The sequence below is a fragment of the Adiantum capillus-veneris genome, chromosome 25 (assembly GCF_014529385.1).
Source record: "Adiantum capillus-veneris isolate H3 chromosome 25, ASM1452938v2, whole genome shotgun sequence".
NCBI classification, from domain to species: domain Eukaryota; kingdom Viridiplantae; phylum Streptophyta; class Polypodiopsida; order Polypodiales; family Pteridaceae; genus Adiantum; species Adiantum capillus-veneris.
Genome location: NC_140955.1, coordinates 131,235,937 through 131,259,926, shown reverse-complemented (window position 1 = coordinate 131,259,926; position 23,990 = coordinate 131,235,937). Strand labels below are relative to the sequence as shown.

Here is a 23,990-nt window from a genome sequence, read left to right as displayed (position 1 = left end):
GAGTAAGAGGCAGCTCTCCGAATCTTGGAGTGCTCTGAATAGCGTCCTCCCGCGAAAGTGATGTCAAACTGTTGTAAGAAGACAAAGCCTTCGAAGCATCTGAGTATCCTGAAAAGTATCAAACTTGATCAAGTGGCCACCTTCCTTAAACTCTCGGACTTTCTTGCTTTTATCTTCGAGAAAGTCATACTGGTTGGCTTTGTAAAAATTCTTCTTGTTCGCATAAAACTTTCCGTCATCGGAATCTGAGCTGTCTGTAGACGAGTCCTCAGTAGAACTGCCAGTCTCTGGGCGAGATGTAGCCTTCTTTGCCTTTTTCTTGCCCTTTCCAAAGCGTTGCTTCTTGCTTCGCTTTTTACCTTTTCTGTCTTCTTCGCTCGAATCCGAGGAGCTAGAAGAACTGTCAGAAGAAGAAGAAGAAGAACTGGGTAGGTCTTCAAACTTGACGCGCTTCTTCAATTTCTTTGCCTTGTCAAATGTCGACCGACGACCCAAATATCCCGGAAAGTCAGTGCCTTTCTTCTGCTTTTTGCCGTGCTTTTTGGCTTTCTTTTGCGTGTCAAAAAGCTGAGCAATCCGTGCATCAACCACATTCTCTAGTTCCTTCTCCGTATATTTCTTGGAGGCAGAAGGTTTCTTGAGAGCGGGTTTCGGGAGTGGTGTTGTGGTTCTCTGTCACTCCATCTGTACCTCTTCCAAAGAGGTCTGGTTCATATATTTTGCCATCTTCGGGTCCTTGGCAAAACTGAGCATCATCTTCGTTGCATCGCCGATCAATTGACGATGCGTCATCTCTCTTTGCTCCGCTTGAGTAGGCCGAGGCGTGCCATACTCTCTGCCAGAATCTTCGTTGTGATCCTAGCCCGCATCTCCAGATGCAGAGGGAGTCGACTGATCATTGCCTGAAGCCATAGGTGCCGCGGAAAAAAAATTCGGGGATCGGATTTCCCGTAGAAGAGAAATTGGCTGTGCTCTGATACCACTGTAACAGACTTGGACACTCCAAGTCAAGAATCAACCGCGACAGCACCAAATAACCACTTCAAAACAATTCAGAGATCACAATAGATTTGCACTGGCCCGGCGGAGTTCCGTGCCTAGAGATATTGGCCCCAAAGACTGGCGCCCCTTTCGGTATTTCTTTTTGTATTAATCAATCATCAAAGTACAAGAGAGCGGTTAGGGTTTCACTCTCAGACTCTGCGTCCAGATGCTCTGAGCAGTGAGGCCCTCACCACTAATTTAAAGGTTACAAGGGATGCCCAAAAGCAGAGCCCCAAAAGCTTTTAAAATCAAAAGCATCAGTTCTCTCTCTCTCTTAGAGAGTCTTTTCTCTTTTTTTTATATAAAAAAAAAGCAAAAGCAAAATTCGCATCGCTCATTATTTTCCAAAATTTTTTTTTATTTTAAAAATAATCCGCCTCCGCAATTTCCGGAATTTAGGGTTTCTGACAGAAATTAGGGTTTCTGCTGTCTGCCACGTCATCACTTTGTGACATCAGGGGCCTCAATTTGCTGACGAACATCTTCTGGCTCAAACACCACCGGATCATCTACATTTTCAGCCATATGTGGTGCATCTTGAGGGTCAAAAATAGGCCTAACAGGTGGCTGGTCATGCTGAAATTTGACCCTTTTATGGTCATGCTTTGAGACACAATTGTTTTGAAGCAGCCTTGCCTCATTAAAAACAACATCCTGGTTGCGTACAACCCTTTTGAGCTGAGGTAACCAAATCCTGTAACCCATTTCGCCTTCTTCACCATATCCCATGAAAAGGCCTTTAATGGATTTGGCATCTAGTTTACTCCTCAAGTCGGGTCTGACATGCACAAAAGCCTCGCAACCAAAAATGCGTAAGTGATCATATGAAGCAGGCTTGCCAGACCAAACCTCTTCAGGGATGTCACCTTTCAAAGACATGTGAGGGGATTGATTGCATATATGCACTGCAGTTTTCAAAGCTTCTCCCCAAAATCAATGAGAGAGATTAGCTGTGGACAGCATGCATCTCACCCTCTCACAAACTGTCCTATTGAATCTTTCAGCCACACCATTAGAAGAGGGGCTGTATGGCACAGTAAGCTCCCTCTTAATGCCCAAATTTTCACAAAATTTGTTAAATTCAGCACCTGTGAACTCCCCCCCATTGTCCGTACGTAATCATTTTAGCTTTCTACCTGTTTGGGTAGTCACAAATGCATGAAATCTCTTAAACGCAGTAAAGGCTTCATCCTTAGATTTAGGCAAATAAACCCAAATTTTTCTAGAATGATCATCAACAAAGGAGACAAAATAGCATGCACCTCCCATAGACTTAGTAGGCATGCTACATACATCAGAATGTACAGGATCAAGCACACAAGGTTTACGAGAGACACTAGAGTAATAAGAACGCTTTACTTGCTTGCCATATTGACATTCATTACAAAAGTCAAGTGTTGTGCCTTTAGCATCAAGCTTGTTCAAAGTACAAAGTTTAGAAAGGCCCTTTTGGCTCATATGGCCAAGCCTCTTGTGCCACAACTCCATCTGAGAGTTAATTTCAGCCAGTGTAATAAACTTGCCCAACACGGCCTTTCCATGCATGCAGTAAAGTGTCCCTTCTTTGTGTCCTTTACAATCAGCCTTGAGCCTTTAGTCATTTTCCATGATCCTCTCTCAAACAAGATGCTGTAACCATGCATATCCATGTGACCAACAGAAAGCAGACTCTTCTTGATTCTCGGCACATATCTAACATCATGCAAGACAAGCTCATTTGTGCCATCTATGGAGAGATGCACAGTGCCAATACCCTCAATGGAACATGCATGATTGTTTCCAAGGTATACATGGCCACGTTTGCCTGCATCAAAAGTAGAGAAACACTCCTTGATAGGAGTCACATGAAATGAAGCACCGGAATCAACAATCCAAGTCTGGGATAATGCATCATTGACAGTCAACAAAGCATCAATAAGATCACTCTTGGTGATCTGCATGTCCTGTGAATGAACATTAAGAGAGGCATCAATGTCATAAGCATCATCATCTGACAAAGTGGCACACAAGATATCCTCTACATCTGACAGCTCCTCAATCACAACACTAAAAGCCACATTGGCCTTCTCTTTGTCCTTTGAGCTATCATGTGCATTTGTCTTGACTTCCTTCTTCTCTTTCTTTTTGTCTCCGCCATTCTTTTTCCATTCTAACTCGGCTTTGTAGTACCTGCAATCGGGTTTCTTGTGACCTTTCCTGCCACACTGATAGCAAGTCACATCACCCTTGCCTTTGCTGCCATTTCCCCTTTCCTTACTCTTACTCTTACTCCTTTGTGCATAGGCATTCTTCTTTTTTGTCCTGCCTCTAACCATGTTGGCAGAGCTGCCTCCCTCTCCACTTGCTTTCCTCTTGATTTCTTCATTCAAGATAGAACCCCTAACACCATCAAAGGTCAAATTGGGGTTATTGGACAATGAAACCACCAATGTTTCCCATGACTCAGGTAAGGTCATAAGCAAGAAGATAGCTTTCAGCTTATCATCAAAAGGGGGCAAGCCTGAATTCTCTAACTGCGACAAAGTACCTGCGAACAACAACAAGTGCTTTGTAGCGCTCTTGGACTCACCTAGTTGCATGCCAACAATTTTTCGCATCAAACGCACTTGGTTGACAGACGTTGTATTCTCATACATTCCCTTTAACTTCTCCCACACATCAAAAGCAGTTGTGAGACCTTTCACATCAATGACTGTCTCATCAGTCATGGCCATTTTAATGTATGTAACAGCCTTCCTGTTCAGGCTAACCCATGCTTCATCCGTCATATTCTGTGGCTTTACCTATTCAAGTGCCCCTTCACAATCCTTAAGAAATAGGATTCCCTGGATCCTGTCTTTCCAAAGATCGAAACTTGTTCCATCGAACCTCCTAATCTCGAAGAGATTCTTCACATCCGAAGAAGATGAGGCCATAGTTGCATGAATGAGAGGGCTAATACGCTGAATTTTTGGGCAAAATGCACAAAAACCGGAGTATAGCCTCACTGAGGTGTGCACTACAGCTCCAAATGGTCATAAGAGCAATTTGGGGCAAAATAGGTCGATTTAGGCACAAAAAACAATTTCTGAAATTTATGCACAGGAAATTTCAGCGAGCGAATTTGTGCTCAAAAACAACAATTTTATTTGTTTTTAACCTCACAGAACATACATAAGGCTAATGGACAGCCTTCAGAAGCATGTAAGAGCAAAAACCCCAATTTGTACATCAAATTGCATGAAATTGAGCCACAAATGGTTATACATAGCAAAAATTTGTCAAACGTGCGTAGATTGCATCAATTTGCACTTTCCCCAATGTAGTCGCATCATAAAAACACTTGCAAAAACCTACGTAAATCTGAAATTTACTGAAAACACCTGTTTTAGGACTTGTTTTTCGGCAATTTCAGTGTTTTCGGGTAGCGGGGATTTAGCAAAAGTGCCCACACCTTAATACATCATTTGCAAAACCTGTATTTTGCTGTCATAACCTGTAATTTGCTGGTTTTGACGTAATTTCAGCCTGTTTTAGGTCAATTTGAGTTGCCGAGAGGTCTCTAGTGTTCGGGGACGAGTCCTTAGGCATGAAATTGCAAAATCTCCCGTGAAAGTTGACCTCCTTGGTTGAAAATTAGCGTTTGTAGGTTTGGGAGCAAATCTAACTTGGCTCTGATACCAGTTGATGAGCGCGCGGCGGTATGTGCAAGTGATAGAGCGCGCGAAGATGCGTAGGCCTTGAGGCTTGAAGCGGAGGCATTGTGCTGCAAAAGGGAAGCGCTAGTAGAACGAAGAGGGAGAGAGAGAGGGCTCAGTTTTTAAGGAAAACTCAATAAGTGAGTTTTGGGTTTTCCCAATTTTATTATAAGCGACCTTTAAAAAATATGTCCAAGTTCCAAATGAACCTGGACAAAGTATAAAAATGTACAAAAAGGGGTTATTTAGGCCTTTAACCCAACAATCTCTACCTCTCTCATTCTCTCTCTAAAAAGAACCATCAATCAAGCAAGGAAAGTATTGAAGATTTGTGGAAGGATAAAGTCTAGATCTTGCCACCATATTCAATTTTGCTACACCTTACAATTCTGTTGCACCTGGCATTGGTATTAGAGCTTTGTGATTTTGCACTAATCCCCTAATCTTTGAACTTTTTTTTTTTTTCTCTTTCTAGTGTTTGACTCTGTGTTGTAGCGTTTCGCCCGAGGGTGCTTCTCTCATCAGGGAATTACAGGACCTGCCATTGCGTGTAGGACTGTGCGCCTCGAGCGTTGGAAATGCACACACTGTATATTAGGGGTTACAGTTGTGCGTCTACGAGAGGGTAGTTAGACTTGGTGTGCGCGCTCGACCACCTTGACATTAAGAAATCCTAGCATGGATATTTGCAGTTATGAATTCTTCGACATGACAGATTGCATCATTGAAGACAGGCACTCGAAACATGAAGATGTTGATTGCGAGTATCAGGAGGCAGTCCATTGGTTGCAAGTAGATGTATCATCACCATCCTTGTCTTTTGGACATCTCCACATCATCCGAGGGAACCTCTCTCTCAAAAGTAGTCGTGGAGAACATCATCTAGAAGCCATTTTCTCGAGACCATCTTATGGCATGCATGGAGTTTGGTACCTGTACGTCACCTTAAACAGAAGTGGATGTCACGTGCACATGGGTCTCTGTGCCATGTGGACATGCTTCATCGACTTCCAGAGCCAATTTTACACCTATCCGTAGATAGGAGTGTCTTGAACCCTAGGAGGATTAGTACCGGCACTTTTGTGAGCCTGTTTGCAAGACCTGCATGTTCGAACGCGTCCATTAGATTAGGTTTTGCAGTTTTGGAACCCTCTTGCATAAATGGTTTGTATAAGCGTTCTGACATATGTTATTACACTTCGGTGGGCATCTGACATGATGAGCATGTAGGTCTAGGTTAGAGGAACGTGTTGGTCAAGTCGGTCGTCAAATGGGTCACCGAATAGTGAGTTATCGTCAGAGAACTTCAATGTGTGCACATTGCACATTTTTCCCGACCTGTCTTAAAATTCATGACCTAACCTCAATTCCCTATAAAAGAAACGGTAGAGCTAGCGTTTTGTATTGGATGTGCCAGCGTTAGCACCAGTTTCGGCGTTTTTGCAGATCAACATTGAGTGTTTTGCAAATCAGCCAGATAGCAAATCAGCCCAGCGTTTCCAGTTTTCAGTTTTCAGCCCTTCCTCTCACCGGGAACGGCCAGGATCTGCTAACGGTAGCCTCTCTGTTACAACACGGTACTTCAGCAGCCCATTGAGCCTCTTCTCGGCCATTCTCTCGCCGCATCGAGTGCGCCCATTGCTGTCCATCATCGGCATCATCATCATCTGCGTTTTCAACCGTGCTTTGTGCGATGTGGCCAGATTTCAGATTCCTCTCACATTGGGAGCGCAAATCAGTCCCAGATCTACCTCTTGGTGGCCATCAGCAACCCCTCATCGAAACGGATTTAAAGGTGTATCAAATCAGCTCCGGAGGTGCTTCATCTTGAAGAGTTACCGTGACGACATTCCCCATTCAAGTCAGTTAAGTCTCCACTTGAGGTATGGCATGTGTGCACATTACATTTACGCAATCAAAAGCAAATACCACATCAACAACAATGTGGGGGCCCCTTGAGATTGTTGGTTGGGACCCTATCGGGTGTCATTCTCTGCTTCTCTCTCTCTCTCTCTCTCTCTCTCTCTCTCTCTCTCTCTACACATCTCTACCACTCTCTCTCATTCTCTCTATATTCGGGAAGCGGAGAATAAGTGCCCTATCCTTTACGTTTCCCTTCTCATCGATTCCTTTCTTGCCCACTCTCCATGCACTTGTGTGAGTATGCTCTGTGATGCCCATGCGTTGTAGCAGTTCCTTCACTTCTTCATCTACATTCTCGTTGTCTTTGACTCCTGTGACCCGCACATGCAGAGCCCGATTCTTCCTTTTCTGCTCTTCCTCAATGGTCATATTAATAATGGTGGAGGTAGGTGTGGTCTCGGGCATCTGGGCCTTCCCTTTCTTCACATCCTCAATCCATTTCTTTGCTTCATCAACCTTTTCTTGTGTCTTAAAAAGACGTTCCGCCCATGAAGATGCCGTTTTCGATTTCTGTTCATCTCCTTCCCGTAGAGCTTTCATCTGATCCTTCATGTCCTCGAGCTCCTTCATCACCGAAGGTTGGTCGTCTCCCTTCTCCTTAGTTGCAGATTTGCAAGCCGCAAGTTCTCCTTTTAGCTCCTTGATTATTGCATCTTTTTCCCCCATGTGCTTTTCCATATTTGTTCTCCATGCTTCAAAACTTGCTACTGCCTCATCGAGTTTCTTTTGCATAACGCATTCTGTTACATTTACTTCGGCCTTGATTAGGTTTCGTAATTCCGTTTTCAAGATCTGAATTTCCTCATTCTGTATCCCCCGGATCTGTCTCCTGAGTTCTCTCATCATGTCTCCATACATGAAGTTCCTGTAGCTCTCAGCGCTCGCGTGCATTTCCTTCCTGATGTCATCCCTCATATAGTTTAGCTCTGATTTGAGCATCACCTGGACCTTCTCCATCATTAGCTCATCATGTATCCTGGAGGTTTTCCCAACTCGTAAGGATCTTGGTCATAGTACAATATCTCTGTTTCTCCGTTTAAATGTAGCTGTTGTTTTTTTTGGGGTGGTGTAGCTATCTACACCCGGCCCTTCCCCTTCGGTAGGCGGATCCATCGAACCCGAGCCACAAATGTGGGGTAGGGTACTAGGGTACTAGGGTACTAGGGTGAGGGACTGAGAATAGGGCAAAGCTTAAAAGTTTAACTTAAAACTTAAAAGTCTTTAAACTTTAACGTAGGAGGTATGAGAACTTTCTACGCGTAGATAAATGCAAAAAAGGGGGTGCCGGGGCGCGTGTAGGACAGGACGCGTAGAGAGACTTTCTACGCGTAGAGGAGCTTGCAGAGCGGTTCAAAGCTATAGAGAGAGAGAGAGAGGCTGGAATCTGTGCCTGCGCGTGGCTCTATGTAGTGCACGTAGTTCCTGCGCTCCTCCTGGCTCCCTGCCCCGTGTGAGTTCCTCTGTCCTGCGTGCGTCTCCTTTGCCCTACGCCCTATGTGGCTTGTGCGCGACTTGCACTTGCTGCCCCTGCAGTGTATGGTACCCTTCGACCTGCAACAGATCTCTGCTCTGCGACAGTGGACCTTCCCCGCTCTCTCTCTCTCTCTCTCTCTCTCTCTCACACTCTCTCTCTCTCTCTCTTCTCCTACTGAGCGGGGAAGGTCCACTGACGGAGAGCAGAGGTTTGCTGCAATTCGTAGGGTACCATACACTGCAAGGGCAGCAAGTGAAGGTCGCGCACAAGCCACATAGGGCGCATGGCAGAGGAGACGCACGCAGGGCAGAGGAACTCACACGGGGCAGGGAGCCAGGAGGAGCGCAGGAACTACGTGCACGACAGAGAGCCACGCGCAGGCACAGATTCCAGCCTCTCTCTCTCTCTCTCTATAGCTTTAAACCGCTCTGCAAGCTCCTCTACGCGTAGAAAGTCTTTCTACGCGTCTTGTACTACGCGCGCCCTGGCACCCCCTTTTTTGCATTTATCTACGCGTAGAAAGTCCTCATACCTCCTACGTTAAAGTTTAAAGACTTTTAAGTTTTAAGTTAAACTTTCAAGTTTTGCCCTATTCTTAGTCCCTCACCCTAGTACCCTAGTACCCTAGTACCCTACCCCACATTTGTGGCTCGGGTTCGATGGATCCGCCTACCGAAGGGGAAGGGCCGGGTGTAGATAGCTACACCACCCCAAAAAAAACAACAGCTACATTTAAACGGAGAAACAGAGATACTGTACTATGACCAAGATCCTTACGAGTTGGGAAAACCTCCAGGATACATGATGAGCTAATGATGGAGAAGGTCCAGGTGATGCTCAAATCAGAGCTAAACTATATGAGGGATGACATCAGGAAGGAAATGCACGCGAGCGCTGAGAGCTACAGGAACTTCATGTATGGAGACATGATGAGAGAACTAAGGAGACAGATCCGGGGGATACAGAATGAGGAAATTCAGATCTTGAAAACGGAATTACGAAACCTAATCAAGGCCGAAGTAAATGTAACAGAATGCGTTATGCAAAAGAAACTCGATGAGGCAGTAGCAAGTTTTGAAGCATGGAGAACAAATATGGAAAAGCACATGGGGAAAAAAGATGCAATAATCAAGGAGCTAAAAGGAGAACTTGCGGCTTGCAAATCTGCAACTAAGGAGAAGGGAGACGACCAACCTTCGGTGCTGAGGAGCTCGAGGACATGAAGGATCAGATGAAAGCTCTACGGGAAGGAGATGAATAGAAATCGAAAACGACATCTTCATGGGCGGAACGTCTTTTTAAGACACAAGAAAAGGTTGATGAAGCAGAGAAATGGATTGAGGATGCGAAGAAAGGGAAGGCCTAGATGCCCGAGACCACACCTACCTCCACCATTATTAATATGACCATTGAGGAAGAGCAGAAAAGGTAGAATCGGACTCTGCATGTGCGGGTCACAGGTGTCAAAGACAAAGAGAATGTAGATGAAGAAGTGAAGGAACTGTTACAATGCATGGGCATCATAGAACCTACTCACACAAGTGCATGGAGAGTGGGCAAGAAAGGAATCGATGAGAAGGGAAATGTAAAGGATAGGGCACTTATTCTCCGTTTCCCGAATATAGAAATAAGGAAAGAATTTCTAAAGAAGAGGCCAACTCGTAAGAAAACTGGTATTTTCTTGGGAGATGACCTTACATTGGCACAAGTGGCACACATGCAAGAGTTGATGCCAGAGATCAGGGCAGCAAGAGAAAAGGGGAAAATCGCCTTTTATAGAGGAGGGAAAGTAGTGGTTCTGGAAAAGCGCTCATCATGACGGTTCGAGACCTATGGGGCGACGCTCCGGATAATGGCGTGGAATTGTAATGGATCATATAGGCTAGATGTAGGTGCCTTTGAAGACAGCTTTAGGGACAGAGACATAGTTTTCTACTCAGAGACACACCAGATACCAGGACAACTTATGCCACATGTGAAGGCTTATTTATGGGAAACAGCTGGTCGACCAGACAAGAGATCTCTACGGGGTAGCCGGGGTTCAGGAGGAGTAGCAGTCTTATTTAAAGAGGAGTTGAAACCACTACTACAGATCATCAGGAAAGATGAGCAAGCAAGGTATATGTGGGTGAGAATGAGAGCCGAGACAGGTAGATTTCTATATATGGCTATATGCTACTTCCCTCCAAGTACATCAGTCTACTCCTCACCTAAAGGACAGTCCCCTTTCTCCATATTGAATAATGACATATGGGAGTTCTCTAGAGATGGAGACATCGTTCTCTTAGGAGACTTTAATGCCAGAACGGCCAACTCTCAAGCAGTATTCTATGATACTTCTGAGGAAATGCTCAGAGAAGTGGATTTATCACAGAGGGGGCTTACTAGAAACTCATAGGATAAAGAACACACTGAATATGGGAGACATCTCATGGAGATGGCAACTATACATGGTTTGGCCATACTTCATGGTCTAGAGAATTTCCCTTTATTTGGGGGATTCACATGCTTCCCGCACAGGCATGGGGCCAGTACAGTGGATTATGTCATGACTTCACCAAGCTTTATTTCTAGTATCGAGGACTTTAAGGTGGGACCCAGACCGGTTGGGATTGCAGTGGATCATGCTCTCTTGACCTTATCAATCTCCTTCCAATACAATGCCTCTCAAGTACAAAGGAAGAAGACACACACAAGATATACTTTCACGCCAGAGACTGATTCAGTCTATGTGGAAAAGATCTATAATAGGATGTGGGCAGCCGAGCCAGTATATACTGTAGAGGAGATTACTTCTCAGTTAACAGAGATACTACATGGAGCAGCACAAGAGGCATACCCACATACTCAACCTGATCAGAAGAGAGGATGTGGGAGGTCCAAAAAGAGCTTACACTTGGGATCATCACATATAAGCAGTCTCGGATTGCTCTGCGGCGTATAGTACGTCGCAAGAAAAGGGCATTTTTAGCCAAACTGGAGAAGGATTTATATCAGCTCTTCTTGAGTCAGGACTCACATGAGGCCTCGCGTTTATTTCACGAGCACTCACTGCCTCCGACAATTACTTCTCCTGAGATTTGGGGTCAATATGTAATATCATTATATATGGTATCTGGATAGCCTCCATTACGAGATCCGCTAGAGCCATGCCCTGCTACTAGTACTTTCTTTACTACGGAAATGGTGAAAAAAGCCATTGATAAGATGAAGACAAGAAGAGCATAGGATCATGATGGTTTAGTAGCAGAACATCTGATCCATGCCAGAGATCTACTTTCAGAAGTCCTTGCTCGTCTGTCTAATCGGGTCATGTGTGAAGGATTACCTGAATCTTGGAAATTATCTACTATCGTACCTATTTTCAAGTCAGGGGATCCTATGATACCCGGGAACTACCGTACCATTATGGTAGGTCACACATTGACCTGACTGTACGCATCCATTCTTGAACAAAAATTGAGTAGATGGGTGGGCATAAGGGCAACAGGTCAAGCTGGATTCAGGAGGGGTTATTCCACTTTAGATCATATTCTTACGCTCAGAGCCATTATTGAGGAAGGAAGAGCAAGCGGGAAAAGGATGTATTGTTGCTTTGTGGATTTTCGAAAAGCTTTTGATACAGTACCAAGGGCCAGATTGATGCGCAGGATGCAAGAGTTAGGGGTCCCCAAAGAGATTATTTGGGGGATCATGGCCTTATACGGGTCAGTAACTGGTTATGTACGTATTCCAGAAGGGGATTCCGACATTGTTCATTCCACCGTTGGAGTAAAGCAGGGATGCCCACTGTCCCCTACTTTATTTGGTATGTACATAGATGAGGTATCAGATTACATTGATAGAGAGGGTGACAGAGGTGCTCAACTTGCAGGGTCATGGATCCCTTTGTTGTTGTATCCAGATGGTATTGTATTGATAGCAGAATCACCAGATGGAATGCAGAGGCAGCTAGATGCATTACATAAATTCGCGGAGGATTGTGGACTATTGGTAAACTTGGGCAAAACCAAAGCTATGTTGTTTAACACCACGCCGCAATGGGTTAGGAGATTGGCACCTACATTTGCATATGGCCAGGATACAGTAGAGTACACAGATGCATACACATACCTTGGTGTGGTATTGCAGGACCGAAGTTTACTCTTAAGAAAGCAGCGGATGCTAGTTTGTCCAGAGTCTCTGTAGCCTTGGGAGGGTTGGAGAGGATGTGTTCACAAGTGCAGTTTCAGGAACCACGAACAAAACTTTGGCTCTTTGATACTGTGGTGGCTTCAGCTATGCTTTATGGGGTCCAGATTTGGGGACCATCTGTGGATCAGGATAATTGGAAGTCAATGGAAAGACCTTTGGTATCTATGATTTCCCGAATGATTAGAGCCAAGGCCTCCGTACCACAGGCGATTACCCGAGCGGAACTAGTTGCCCCTCCGATAGAAATTGAAGCTCTTACCAGATCAGTGTCCTTTATACATGATTTGTGGGATACAAATAATTGCCGATATACTAGACTGGCCCTTGAATCCTCTCGACAATTAGCAATGAAAGGGGATACATCATGCTGGTAGGCGCAACTGTCCTCATGGTTTCAGAGGCACGGGTTCAGTATGGAAAGATTACCCCCCTTTCAATACTCTCTTGAGGCTCCATCACTGGCAATCACACGAACGGAGATAAATAAAATCATTCGTCAGGATCTTATACAGTTGGATACTAAGAGGACATGGGTAGATCCTACACAAGAATTGGGCACGAAGATGGCCGACTACAAAGAAAACTTCCTACAGCTATCTGAAGATGGATTTGTGATTCGCCCGAGCTACATGGATACCCACCTGTCTCATGGTTTGAGATGTGCTATTGGTCAGATTCGTACATCCTCACACCAGCTAGAAATTGAATTTGGCAGATTTAGGGGAATCCCACCTGAGAGCAGAATTTGCAAGTTATGCGGAATGGAGCCGGAGACAGAATTACACTACATATGCCATTGCACCGTATACTATGAGATACGTACGCGTTTCCATTGCCTATTTAAAGAAGGCTTTGGACCTCTAGATAGAGTCATGCAATACCAAGATCAAAGATGCTTAGGCTTGTACCTACTGGAACTACATCGGCACAGGGATAATCTAATGAGAAGACAAAGAGCACTACAGCCATAGTTACCCGGAACGCGGAACGGGAATGGCAACGGGATCCCTGCGGAACGGAGGAACGGCTAGGGGTCCGGAACGGGAACGTCGCGGAACGGGAGGTATAAAAAACACCCAAATAGTGCAATTTTTAGCTCCTTGTGTTAAAATACAAGGAGTATTAGAGTGCTTTGACTCTAATACTCACAAAAAACTCGTTTTGAAGACCATTCAACCTTGCTATGACTAGATGATGAGAGAGAGAGAGAGAGAGAGAGAGAGAGAGAGAGAGAGAGAGAGATTTGAGAGAGTGGGAGGGAGAGGAAGAGAGCTTGAAGGCTTGAAGCCTTGAGCCTTGAGAGAGTGAGTCTTGAGAGGGAGAGATCTTGAGAGTGAGAGGGAGAGAGCTTGAGCCTTGAGGATTAGCTTGTGAAGAGAAAGGGGGAGGGGGGTGCATTTTATAAGTCCTTGAGGCCTTGCACACTTTCAAAAGAAGCCCAAACATTTACTTCAATTTTTTCAATTTTTGCCAAATTTGTTTTTAGCCGTTGGCCGTTCCAGGGGCATTCCGGAACGGTCCGGGGGCGTTTCGGAACGTTCCGGAACGGCCGTTCCGGTTTGCATTGGCCACCCGGAACGTCAGACATTCCGGAACGTTCGGGAAGGGAACTGCCCCCCGGAACGCCGGAACGGGGGCTAGGGGGCGTTCCCCGGTAACTATGACTACAACCACAGAGGCAGATCACAGATTTCTTTGGATCGAGAGAAGCACGAGTGGAAGGAGAAGCAAGAGGCCAGCAGCCAGCACAAAGGAGTACCCACATTCATACCAAAGGCACCCTCATTGACATGGCGATTGAGCTTAGGAAATCGAGACGACCACGACCGAGATGCAGAAGCACACTTTACCGGAGGAGACTACAACAAATGATTAGAAGCATTCTAGCCAGACACCCAGAATGCTCCTAAGAAGTTTATTTAATACTTTGTATTTAGTTTTTCACATTAATTTTCACACTTTCACACTTTTCACACTTAGTACTTTAGTACTAAGGTACCCAGACATTGTAACAGATTCACCACTTTTGTATCAATTTGGTCTCATAGGTCATTCTGGCCTTTTGAAGACGTTAATATAACATTTCATTTCATTTCTAAAAAGAACCATCAATCAAAGAAGGAAAGAAGTGAGCTTGCTGCTGCTCCCGCTAGCCTGCGTACCCCCCCACCCCCCTCCCCCCCGCCCCGGCTTCTGTTCGCCAGCATTGTTGGTGGACTGATTTCAGCTCGTGGCGTAATGATTCATACTCATTGCAATCATCATTGAATCCTCCTGAGAGAGTGTTTTACTATTCATTTTCTACAAGCTTATGCCACAGTAGCTCTGTGTGTCACAAAGTCATGTTTTGGGCTTTTAAGCGATTTTGATTTTCTACTTGGTGAAGTTTTCTGACTGGTTCTTTGGATTCACTTTCAATTTTACAGGTGGACATGATTGTTGTAACAGACGGAAGCAGAATTCTGGGGTTGGGAGATCTTGGTGTGCAGGGAATTGGAATTCCAGTCGGAAAGCTTGATCTGTATGTGGCTGCAGCTGGTATTAATCCTCAGAGGGTGAGAGTCATGTATCATGACCCTTGTCATACAACAGCCTTGATTCTCATTTATTGTAATTTATGAAGCTTTTTGGTATGCATTACATGTCGTACGCTTAGGTACTACCTGTAATGATTGATGTTGGGACAAACAATGAAAAGCTTCGTGAGAATCCTTTGTGTAAGTGGTTTACTTCTTAGTTATTTGAGTCCTTCTCTTTGGTAAATGCAATAACTTACGATGGCATTACCACAGAATGGGGCACAGTTTTTTTATCTCTTTGACATGGTGTTTAGATCTCGGGCTTCAACAACCCAGGCTAGAGGATGATGAGTACCTAAGTGTTATTGACGAATTTATGGAGGCAGTATACACACGTTGGCCTAATGTCATTGTCCAAGTATGATTGGCTAACGCCTGTATTGATTTTGTTTATGCTGAAAGAAATGCAGTCTGCAAACTCACAGCAAAAAGTTTCTCAATTGTTTCTGCAGTTTGAAGACTTTCAAAGCAAATGGGCTTTTAAGCTTTTGGGGCGCTATCGCCATTCGTGCCGAATGTTTAATGATGATATTCAGGTCTGGAACTAGATTAAGGTTCACATCTTCTTTGAAGATCTTTGCTCTGCTGTATATTTCAATTCTCTCAGGTTCTGTTTGTTCAGAAACCATATTGGTGTTTGGACAATGCAAAACTAGTTGAGCTTTTCTATATCCTTAGTTATGCTTAACTTAGTACATATCCTGAAGCCTTTGACGTTTTGGGAATGTCTGCAAAAAGCTTGTGAAATGAAAGTAGAAAACATTCTATCTTAAAGGAAATCCCGAAACTAAGGATGTAAGCCTGAATATGGTAGAACTAAGAAACTGTGTTAAAGTTATCCAAGTAGGCATCATGCAGCATAGTCCTCATCGTGAGTGTGAACATTTCAGGGAACAGCAGGTGTAGCTGTGGCAGGACTGCTTGGAGCTGTAAGAGCTCAGGGATTACCCATGTCAGAGTTTGCTAAGCAAAAGATTGTTGTGGTTGGTGCTGGAAGGTAGTGCCACAACTAAATTAAACTGACTATGGCATATAAGGAGATGATTGTTATGTTTTAATTTGCAAAAGTAATGGTTTTCTTATTGCAGTGCTGGAATAGGAGTGTTGAATTCAGCAAGGCAAGCCATGGCAAGAATGCTAGGTGGTACTGATGTTGCCTTTGGTGAAGCCAGCAATCATTTCTGGCTCATTGATAAAATGGTTAGATGAAATTGACTTTTCTAAGTGAACTCATTGGAGTCCCTGAGTTCATTCAGTTTCTGTGGTTTGAGTTTGGACTTGTTTACATAATGTGAACAGGGACTTGTTACCAAAGAGCGTGCACATATTGACCCAGATGCAGAGCCTTTTGCTAGAGCTGCTCGAGAAGCGAGTTTTGGTGGTTTAAGAGAGGGGGCTACCGTTGCAGAAGTGGTAATATTGGACAGATAATCTCCAAATCTGCTTTGAAAGTAGCAAGTTTATGGGCACTATCTGAATACTACGACTGTTCAGGTGAAAGCTGTTAAGCCTGATGTGCTTCTTGGGTTATCTGGTGTTGGAGGCATCTTCAATCAAGAGGTTGGTGCTATATTGTTTGAATACCCAGTAAGTACCATCAAAGTTTTCAGTGATTATGCATACCTTAGCGTAACAAAGTTTGTGGTTTTCATGCACAGGTCCTTGAAGCAATGCGCGAATCCACCTGCCCCAGACCAGCAATTTTTGCAATGTCAAATCCTACAAAAAATGGTCAGCTTCTGTGCTTCACTGAATTTTTTCCTGGTTTGCAAGAAAAATAGTCTCTCACCAATAAACACGTCATGGGTGTAGACTCCAATGTCAGGTGCAAACAGAGGAGTAAACCTGGTCACAACTGCAGGAGTAAACTTGGATTTCTATCTTTCTGATCATCTAGGCATAGATTTTTACATGATAAGAGAAAGAAAGCAAGGAAGATCATATTAAATATTCTTGAAAACTGGTGTATGAGAGGGAAATTGCTCCTCGTAAGGGGATCCTTGGCCTACACAATCCCTGGCACTAAAAGGCATACACAGACCTTGCTACTAGGAGTTTCACTTTGAGATGCATCAAAAATGGGTTAGAGGTCGTATAGCTTAAGTCAAAGGTACTTATGGAGGAGGTTCTCTGTGTCTGTTTACCAAAAACGCCTAGGACCTCTGTTTGTTTTGCATCTCCTCCTCTTTGCCTCTCTTCTCTGCTTTTTCTCTCCGTCAGATTTTTGGTTAACCTTTGACCCACCTGTGGAGATTGATCTTGACCATAATGACAGGGCTTATGCTTGAAGCCATTGATTTGTGTAGATTAACCTGAGCATAATTGCACAATGGCTGCACATAAGTAGGGCCTAAGCTGTAGAGTCTACATTTAGCCAATTGTCTTATGGACATCTGTAAGGTATGGCTTTTCTAACGGTTTACATATTACAGTCTACCATCAATTATTTGCTTAAATGTCCAAATCTTAGCCAGGGTATGGCCTATGGTTATTATCCTTCGCAATCACTTGGACTGCTCCCAGACCAGATAGGGCAAAAACTGTAACGAACAGCAGTGAAACATACTTGATCTATTGAGGCAATCATTTCATGAGAGTAATAGTTGGCCACCAACTCATTGCTCATATTTCGTCACAAGTCACAATTTTGGTACCTTATCTAGCATGCGACTTGATTATACGATGCTGTGAAACAACCTTTGTCAGGATGGCAGTTTGCTTTTGTCCAAGCAAGAAGCTGTGCTCCTTCGAAAAAGGGTTTTATGAATTCCAAGCCATTCAATGGACCAGCTACTCTAAACACAGATTGAATGACATAGTCTGGTATTTTCACAGTACAAAGCATGTATTTTGTGCAAGGATCGATCATGTAGACTGCTAAGCAAGCAGCTCGATACGTTGACCTCACACAAATATTACCAGCAAGCCTTCTCTTTGTTTGCATTCTTAGTCTAATCTGACATCCTCTTCCACCACCAGCATGTGGTCAATGTCTTCCTTTATTTTACGGTTCATGCCTTTAGTTATCAGTTGATGTCTTTCTGCAATCGATTAAGATGTTCCATGCAAGTCATTGATTGCTTGGTCTTGTTTTTGGTTGATAGCGGAGTGCACTGCTGAGGAAGCTTTTCGACATGTTGGGCCTCACATTGTTTTTGCAAGTGGAAGCCCATTTGCAGATGTGGAGCTAGGTCAAGAAGAATTCTTGCTTTCTCTTAAAGCTTGAAGGCCTTAACATGGTTAAGCTGCTTTTTTCTGACCCATTTTGTTTGTTAAATGCTCAGGTGATGGTAAGATAGGGCATGCAAATCAGGGCAACAACATGTATTTATTCCCAGGGTCTGGAACTTGTCCCCGAAATCTCCACATTTGAAGATTCGAAATGTTGCCGAAGTTTTAATGATGCAAGTGGTTTATGAACAGGATTGGCTTAGGGACACTCGTGTCTGGAGCTCAGATAGTTTCTGATGGAATGCTGCAGGCAGCTGCAGAATGGTAACTTACTCTAGCTTAGACCTTGGTGTGTGTTGCTGTTGGGGGGGAAGGAGACTGAGAGGTTGCACATGATATTTTGTGTGTGCATGTGCGCGTGTCTGTGCGCGGCGTAATTTGCTTTCTTTGCTCGCCATAGTTGCGATACCTGGCCCCAAGGAGGTCTCCGCCACTGATTCCTCTGGGGCATTTGCAGATGCCTCGACCGTGCTGCCTTTGTCGCTGTTGTTTCTTTGCCGGCTTCTGCTTTGGTGCTTGCTTGCTTTTTGCTTTGTCCTCTCTGTTTTTCCTGGTTTCTTTTTGTTTTTGGTTTTGTTTTTCTGTTTGGATATCATCCTATTGGATAGAGGCACTTTCATATTTGTTCTATTATCGGCACAAAGTGCCGGTGATCTGGTAGCATTCTCTCTGTTACCAATTCAAAACCAGTTGGTTTTCATGGTTCCATCGTACACAGACTTTGACGTTGATAGCTTTGAGGATGGATATCAGATTTCCAGGTATCCAGTGAAAGTTGCTTTTTCTGACGTTGCCAGTACAGTTCAGAGTGCCTAGTTTTATTGAGCAGATGGGTTCTATCTTTGGCACTCCTTTTCTGTGCCCATCCATCAAGGTGGCAGCTGTCCCTTCCATGGAGTTTCAATCATTTGATTTTGAGTGGGAGGAACTGTCTACTCTCAGAGGATGGTGGTCACGGGAAGACCAAAGCAGTGCCTGAGATGTCATATGTTGGGGACATCTTGTAAAATATTTTCCCAAGATTAGGGCACAGAGACAGGTTGGCCATAGGAGAGCCTGATCCTCACAGTTTCATCAGTCAGAACAAAGCTCAGTTCGGCAGCAGGCTTGAGAGGGCGAGGGTCAGAGTCAACAACATCCTAGTGAGAGTGGTGGACAGCAGAGGCAGAAATCCAGCAAGTATTATCCCCTTGCAATGCTAGCTGTCGGGAAGACTCAAGAGCTAAGCGAGCATATGTGTGTCTGGAGAGGTCCCATAAACTGTGCATAAAGGAGACTGATCTGGTGTGTGCCTCGACCATAAGTGGAGATGCAGCAGCTCTGCTTTGATAAGCTCATGTGGTACTGAAGCCTTAGCTCTAATCATCCGAGAGATTAGAGAAACCAAAGGCCTCTCCATACATCTCCAGCCATCATTGCTACCAGATCTGCTGTGGTGTTCCACTGAAGGTCCCCCCATATCTGGACTCCATAAAGCATAGTTGACGTCACTAAAGTATCAAAGAGCCATAGATTTGTTCGAGGTTCCTGGAATTGAACCTGCGAACATATCCTCTCTAGTTTGCCTGGGGCAGCATGAGCCTTGGTCAATCTAGTCTCAGTTGCTCTCCTTGATGAAAACACTGGCCCACTAAAGACCATCCCAAGGTAAGTGTACGCATCTGTATACTCCACTGACTCCTGGCCATAAGAAAATGTGGGTGCTGATCTCCTAACCCACTGTGGTGTGGTATTAAATACCATAACCTTGTTTTGCCAAGGTTGGCAGACAATCCACTATCGTTGGCAAATGCATGCAAAGCATGTAAGTGATGCTGCAACCCCTCTAGGGAATCAGAAATCAGCACAATATCATCAGCATATAACAACGGAATCCACGACCCAGCCAACTGAGCTCCTCTGTCACCTCCGCTCTCAATCTATCCACATACATGCCAAAGAGTGTCGGAGATAGCGGGCATCCCTGCTTCACCCCAATAGTGGAGTGAACTACATCAGATACCCCCTCCGGGGTGCCAACTTGTCCTCTCACCGACCTGTAGAGTGCCATAATTCCCCAAATCAGGTCTGTGGGTACCCCCATCTCCTGTAATCTACGCATCAACCTGTCTCTAGGCACTGTGTCAAATGCTTCGCGGAAATCCACAAAGCTACAATAAATCCTCCTCCCATGTGATCTACTCTCTTCAATAATAGCTCTAAGCGTCAGAATTTGATCAAGAGTAGAAAACCCCCGCCTAAAACCTGCTTGTCCCACTGCTTGCATGCTTGCTCTCTCTAACCATCTTCTCAACTGCTGCTCAAGACTGGATGCATACAACCGTACCAATGTGTGCCAATCATAATAGTACAATAGTTCCTAGGCTCCATAGGGTCCCCTGCCTTGAGGATTGGCACTATAGTAGACAAGCTGCAAGTGTCAGGTAGACCCTCACACATCACACAATTGAACATCACTACTAGAAGCTCTGCGAGCATATCCCTGGCATGTATAAAATGCCTATTAAGTCCTCATGATCATAAGCTCTTCCAGTCCTCATCTTGTCAATCGCTTTCCTTACCATCTTTGCAGAAAAGAAAGCACAAGTATGTGGGCATGGCTCTAGGGGGTCTGGAAGCGGTGGTTGTCTAGGAACCATGTACAAAGATATCGCATACTGACCCCATACCTCCGTGGAAGTGATGCCAAGTGGAGGTGCGTGCTCATGGATGAGTCTCCATGCCTCCCTTGAGTCTTGGCTCAAAAAGGACTGGTAAAGATCGTGCTCTAACTGAGCCAAGAAAGCCCGCTTCTTCCGTCGCACTAGGTGCCAGAAGGCAATCCGTGACTGCCAATAGGTGATGACTCCCAGGAGTACCTCTCTTTGGAACCGTGCTCTCATCTCTTTGCACTCCTCATTGTACCAGCTATTCTAGGGCATACTCCTAGAATGCTGTCTCTGCTCGGACTGAGTGTGTGGGTATGCTTCGCGTTGCATCATGGAAAGTCTCTGTCAATATGTAAGTGAGCTCATCCAGAGGGTGGCCTGACTCCTTAGTGCATATGCGTCTATAAATCCCATCAATGTAAAGAGAATCAGTCTCTGAGGTAAAAATATATCGAGTAGGTGTCACCAAGTTTGGAAAAAGGCCTTTTTGAGGTGAATCAGAAGATGCTCTGCCTTTAAGGGGGAATGAATAAGGGAAATCTGGTAGATGTGCAAGGTGTCAGAAGAGAGAGGCAGGTAAACTAGGAGCTGGTGGGCACATTGTCGCGTGGCGAGCACCCTATTGGTGAGGGAGTTGATGATGAGGTTGCCATTGAGTATTGGGGCAGCTGTGCGAAGAGGAGGCTTGCGAAAGCGCTGCCAAGGGCATTGTGCAGCCTAGGCAAGCCAGGTGACAAGGAAGCCTGGCCAACGATGTGGGCAGCGCATATGTTTTTAATATAAAACGGAGCATCTTCTGTACAGCGTGTCTGTGGCTCAAGTGTTTACGGGACCTGGGTTCAAATCCTACGGATGAGGTTTTGAATAGACTTTTAAAGCAAGAGCTTGTTGTAAAGCTCCTGACAGGAAATCGGATCTGCGCTAGATTCCTATAATTGTAAATGTGGCATGAGCGAGTGCTGCACCTCGTGGTCGCTGGGAAGTAGTGAACTAAAAGGAAATGGTCCATGTCAAGAGAGCATGATCCACTGCCAACTGTGAAATGCTGTATATAGGGGATAAAGCTCGGTTGAGCCATGACATAATCCACTATGCCAGCTCCATGTCTATGTGGGAATCTATGTGGGAAGCAAGTAACCCAGCTGCTGGGGGAAAGTTTTGTAGACCATTAACTATGGCCAATCCATGTGAGGCCCCCATCTCCATCAAATATCTCCCGTACTCAGTGTACTACTCATCATGTGAGCGTCTGTCAAGCCCCATATCACTGGTATCTAGCTCTCTCAGTATCTCATCTCAAGTATCATAAAAAATTGTCTGATGATTTCTCGTGCGGACATTAGTCCCCTAAGAGAATGGTGTCACCATCCTTGTAAAACTCCCAAATGTTCTTGTCCAATGCAGAGAAGGGGACTGTCCTTTAGGTGTGGCATACACTGATGTGCTGGGGGCAAAGTGTCAGGCCAAGGGCTAGAGGCCAGGTGTAGTTTGAACTAAGCTCGGGGGTTGCCTATATAAGGGGCAGAGGCTGGGAGGATAGAGGGGTTCTAGACACTTTGGTCTCACGCTGATATCAGAGCTAAGTCTCTCTCTCTCTCTCTCTCTCTCTCTCTCTCTCTCTCTCTCTCTCTCTCAGAGGAGTTACAACCGCTTGTGCACATTGTTCGCAAAGATGATCAGGCAAGATACATGTGGGTGAGATTGAGGGCTGAGACGAGCAGATTCTTGTATATTGCTATATGTTACTTTGTCCCTAGCACATCAATGTATGCCACACCTAGAGGACAGTCCCCTTTCTCGGTATTAGACGAGGACATATGGGAGTTTTCCAAAGATGGTGATATTATTCTTTGGGGGACTTTAATGCCGCACGAGAAACCATCAGACATTTTTTTATGATACCTTAGATGAGATACTGAGAGAGCTAGATACTAGTGATATGGGGCTTGACAGACACTCACAGGATGAGGAGTACACAGAGTACAAGAAATATTTGATGGAAATGGGGGCCTCACATGGATTGGCCATACTTAATGGCCTACAACTATTTCCCGCATCAGATGGGTTTACTTGCTTCCGACACAGGCATGGGGCCAGCACAGTGGACTATGTCATGGCACAACCGAGCTTCATCTCCTGCATTTAGGATCTCACAATAGGATCCACCAGGGTTGCCGCTGGCATGTACTGTGTAACATGGCATAGACCTGGTTGCAGGCAGTAAGCCCATAAGTAAACCACCCTACAGAATGAGTCATTCTAAGGCTACTGAGGTGGTACGTCAGCTTGCTGACTATCTCTGTAGATGGTTTATACAACCCTGTTCTTCACCATGGGCCTCTCCCATCTTGTTGGTGAAGAAAAAGGACGGTAGTATGTGCATATACGTAGATTATCGTGGGCGGAACGCGGTTATTGTTAAGAACAAGTATCCGTTGCCGAGATTGGATGAGTTATTTGTTAAGCTTACCCATGCTCGTATCTTTACAAAGATAGACTTGCGGTCGGGGTATCATCAAGTACGCATTATGCTTACTGATATACCCAAAACTACTTTCTGAACAAGGTTTGGACACTGAGTTTTTGGTTATGCCCTTTGGGTTGACCAATGCGCCATTTACTTTCACGATGCTTATGGACAGTATCTTGAAACCATATATGGGTAAGTTTGTTATCGTTTTCCTTGATGACATTCTAGTGTATAGTGCCTCTGAGGAAGAGCACTTATAACATCTGAAACATGTGTTTGAATTATTATAACAAAATAAGTTATATGTCAAGGAATCAATGTGTGATTTTCTCAAGGAGAGAATTCATTATTGGAAGCATGTGATTTCAGTTGCCAGGCTACATATGGTCCAAAGTGGATGCCATTAGGAGATGTCCTTAGAAATGTGGAAGAGCTGCAGATTTTCTTGGGATTTGCAGGTTTTCACCGGCAATTCGTTAAAATCTATGCTCATATTGCTATTTCGATGACGGACCAACTGAAAGCTAATGGGAAAACCTTTCAGTGGGGAGAAGCTCAACGGCAAAGTTTCGATGCTCTCAAGGACGCATTAGCTACAACTCCTATTTTAGCTATTGTTTATCCTATGAAACCGTGTGTGATGCTATTAATTGTGCTATTGGAGTAATCCTTCTGCAAGAGGGAAGGCCAATTGCATTTGAAAGCAAAAAGCTTGATTCTGTACAAAGGAAGAAGGTTGAGATAGTAGTT

The 23,990-nt window shown here is 44.6% G+C and overlaps 1 protein-coding gene across 1 annotated transcript in view; it reads left to right on the top strand.

The window, feature by feature from the left end:
• Positions 1-23,990, top strand: part of LOC147425667 (NAD-dependent malic enzyme 1, mitochondrial-like) — a 123,795-nt gene that overhangs the window by 90,110 nt on the left and 9,695 nt on the right. The window contains exons 5-16 of the mRNA XM_086499521.1: positions 14,739-14,867; positions 14,969-15,029; positions 15,146-15,249; positions 15,344-15,427; positions 15,782-15,888; positions 15,980-16,091; positions 16,191-16,304; positions 16,386-16,451; positions 16,550-16,622; positions 17,996-18,082; positions 18,176-18,230; positions 18,315-18,386. Coding sequence (XP_086355647.1) covers positions 14,739-14,867; positions 14,969-15,029; positions 15,146-15,249; positions 15,344-15,427; positions 15,782-15,888; positions 15,980-16,091; positions 16,191-16,304; positions 16,386-16,451; positions 16,550-16,622; positions 17,996-18,082; positions 18,176-18,230; positions 18,315-18,386 — 1,064 coding nt within the window. The remainder of the gene's footprint in view (positions 1-14,738; positions 14,868-14,968; positions 15,030-15,145; positions 15,250-15,343; positions 15,428-15,781; positions 15,889-15,979; positions 16,092-16,190; positions 16,305-16,385; positions 16,452-16,549; positions 16,623-17,995; positions 18,083-18,175; positions 18,231-18,314; positions 18,387-23,990) is intronic.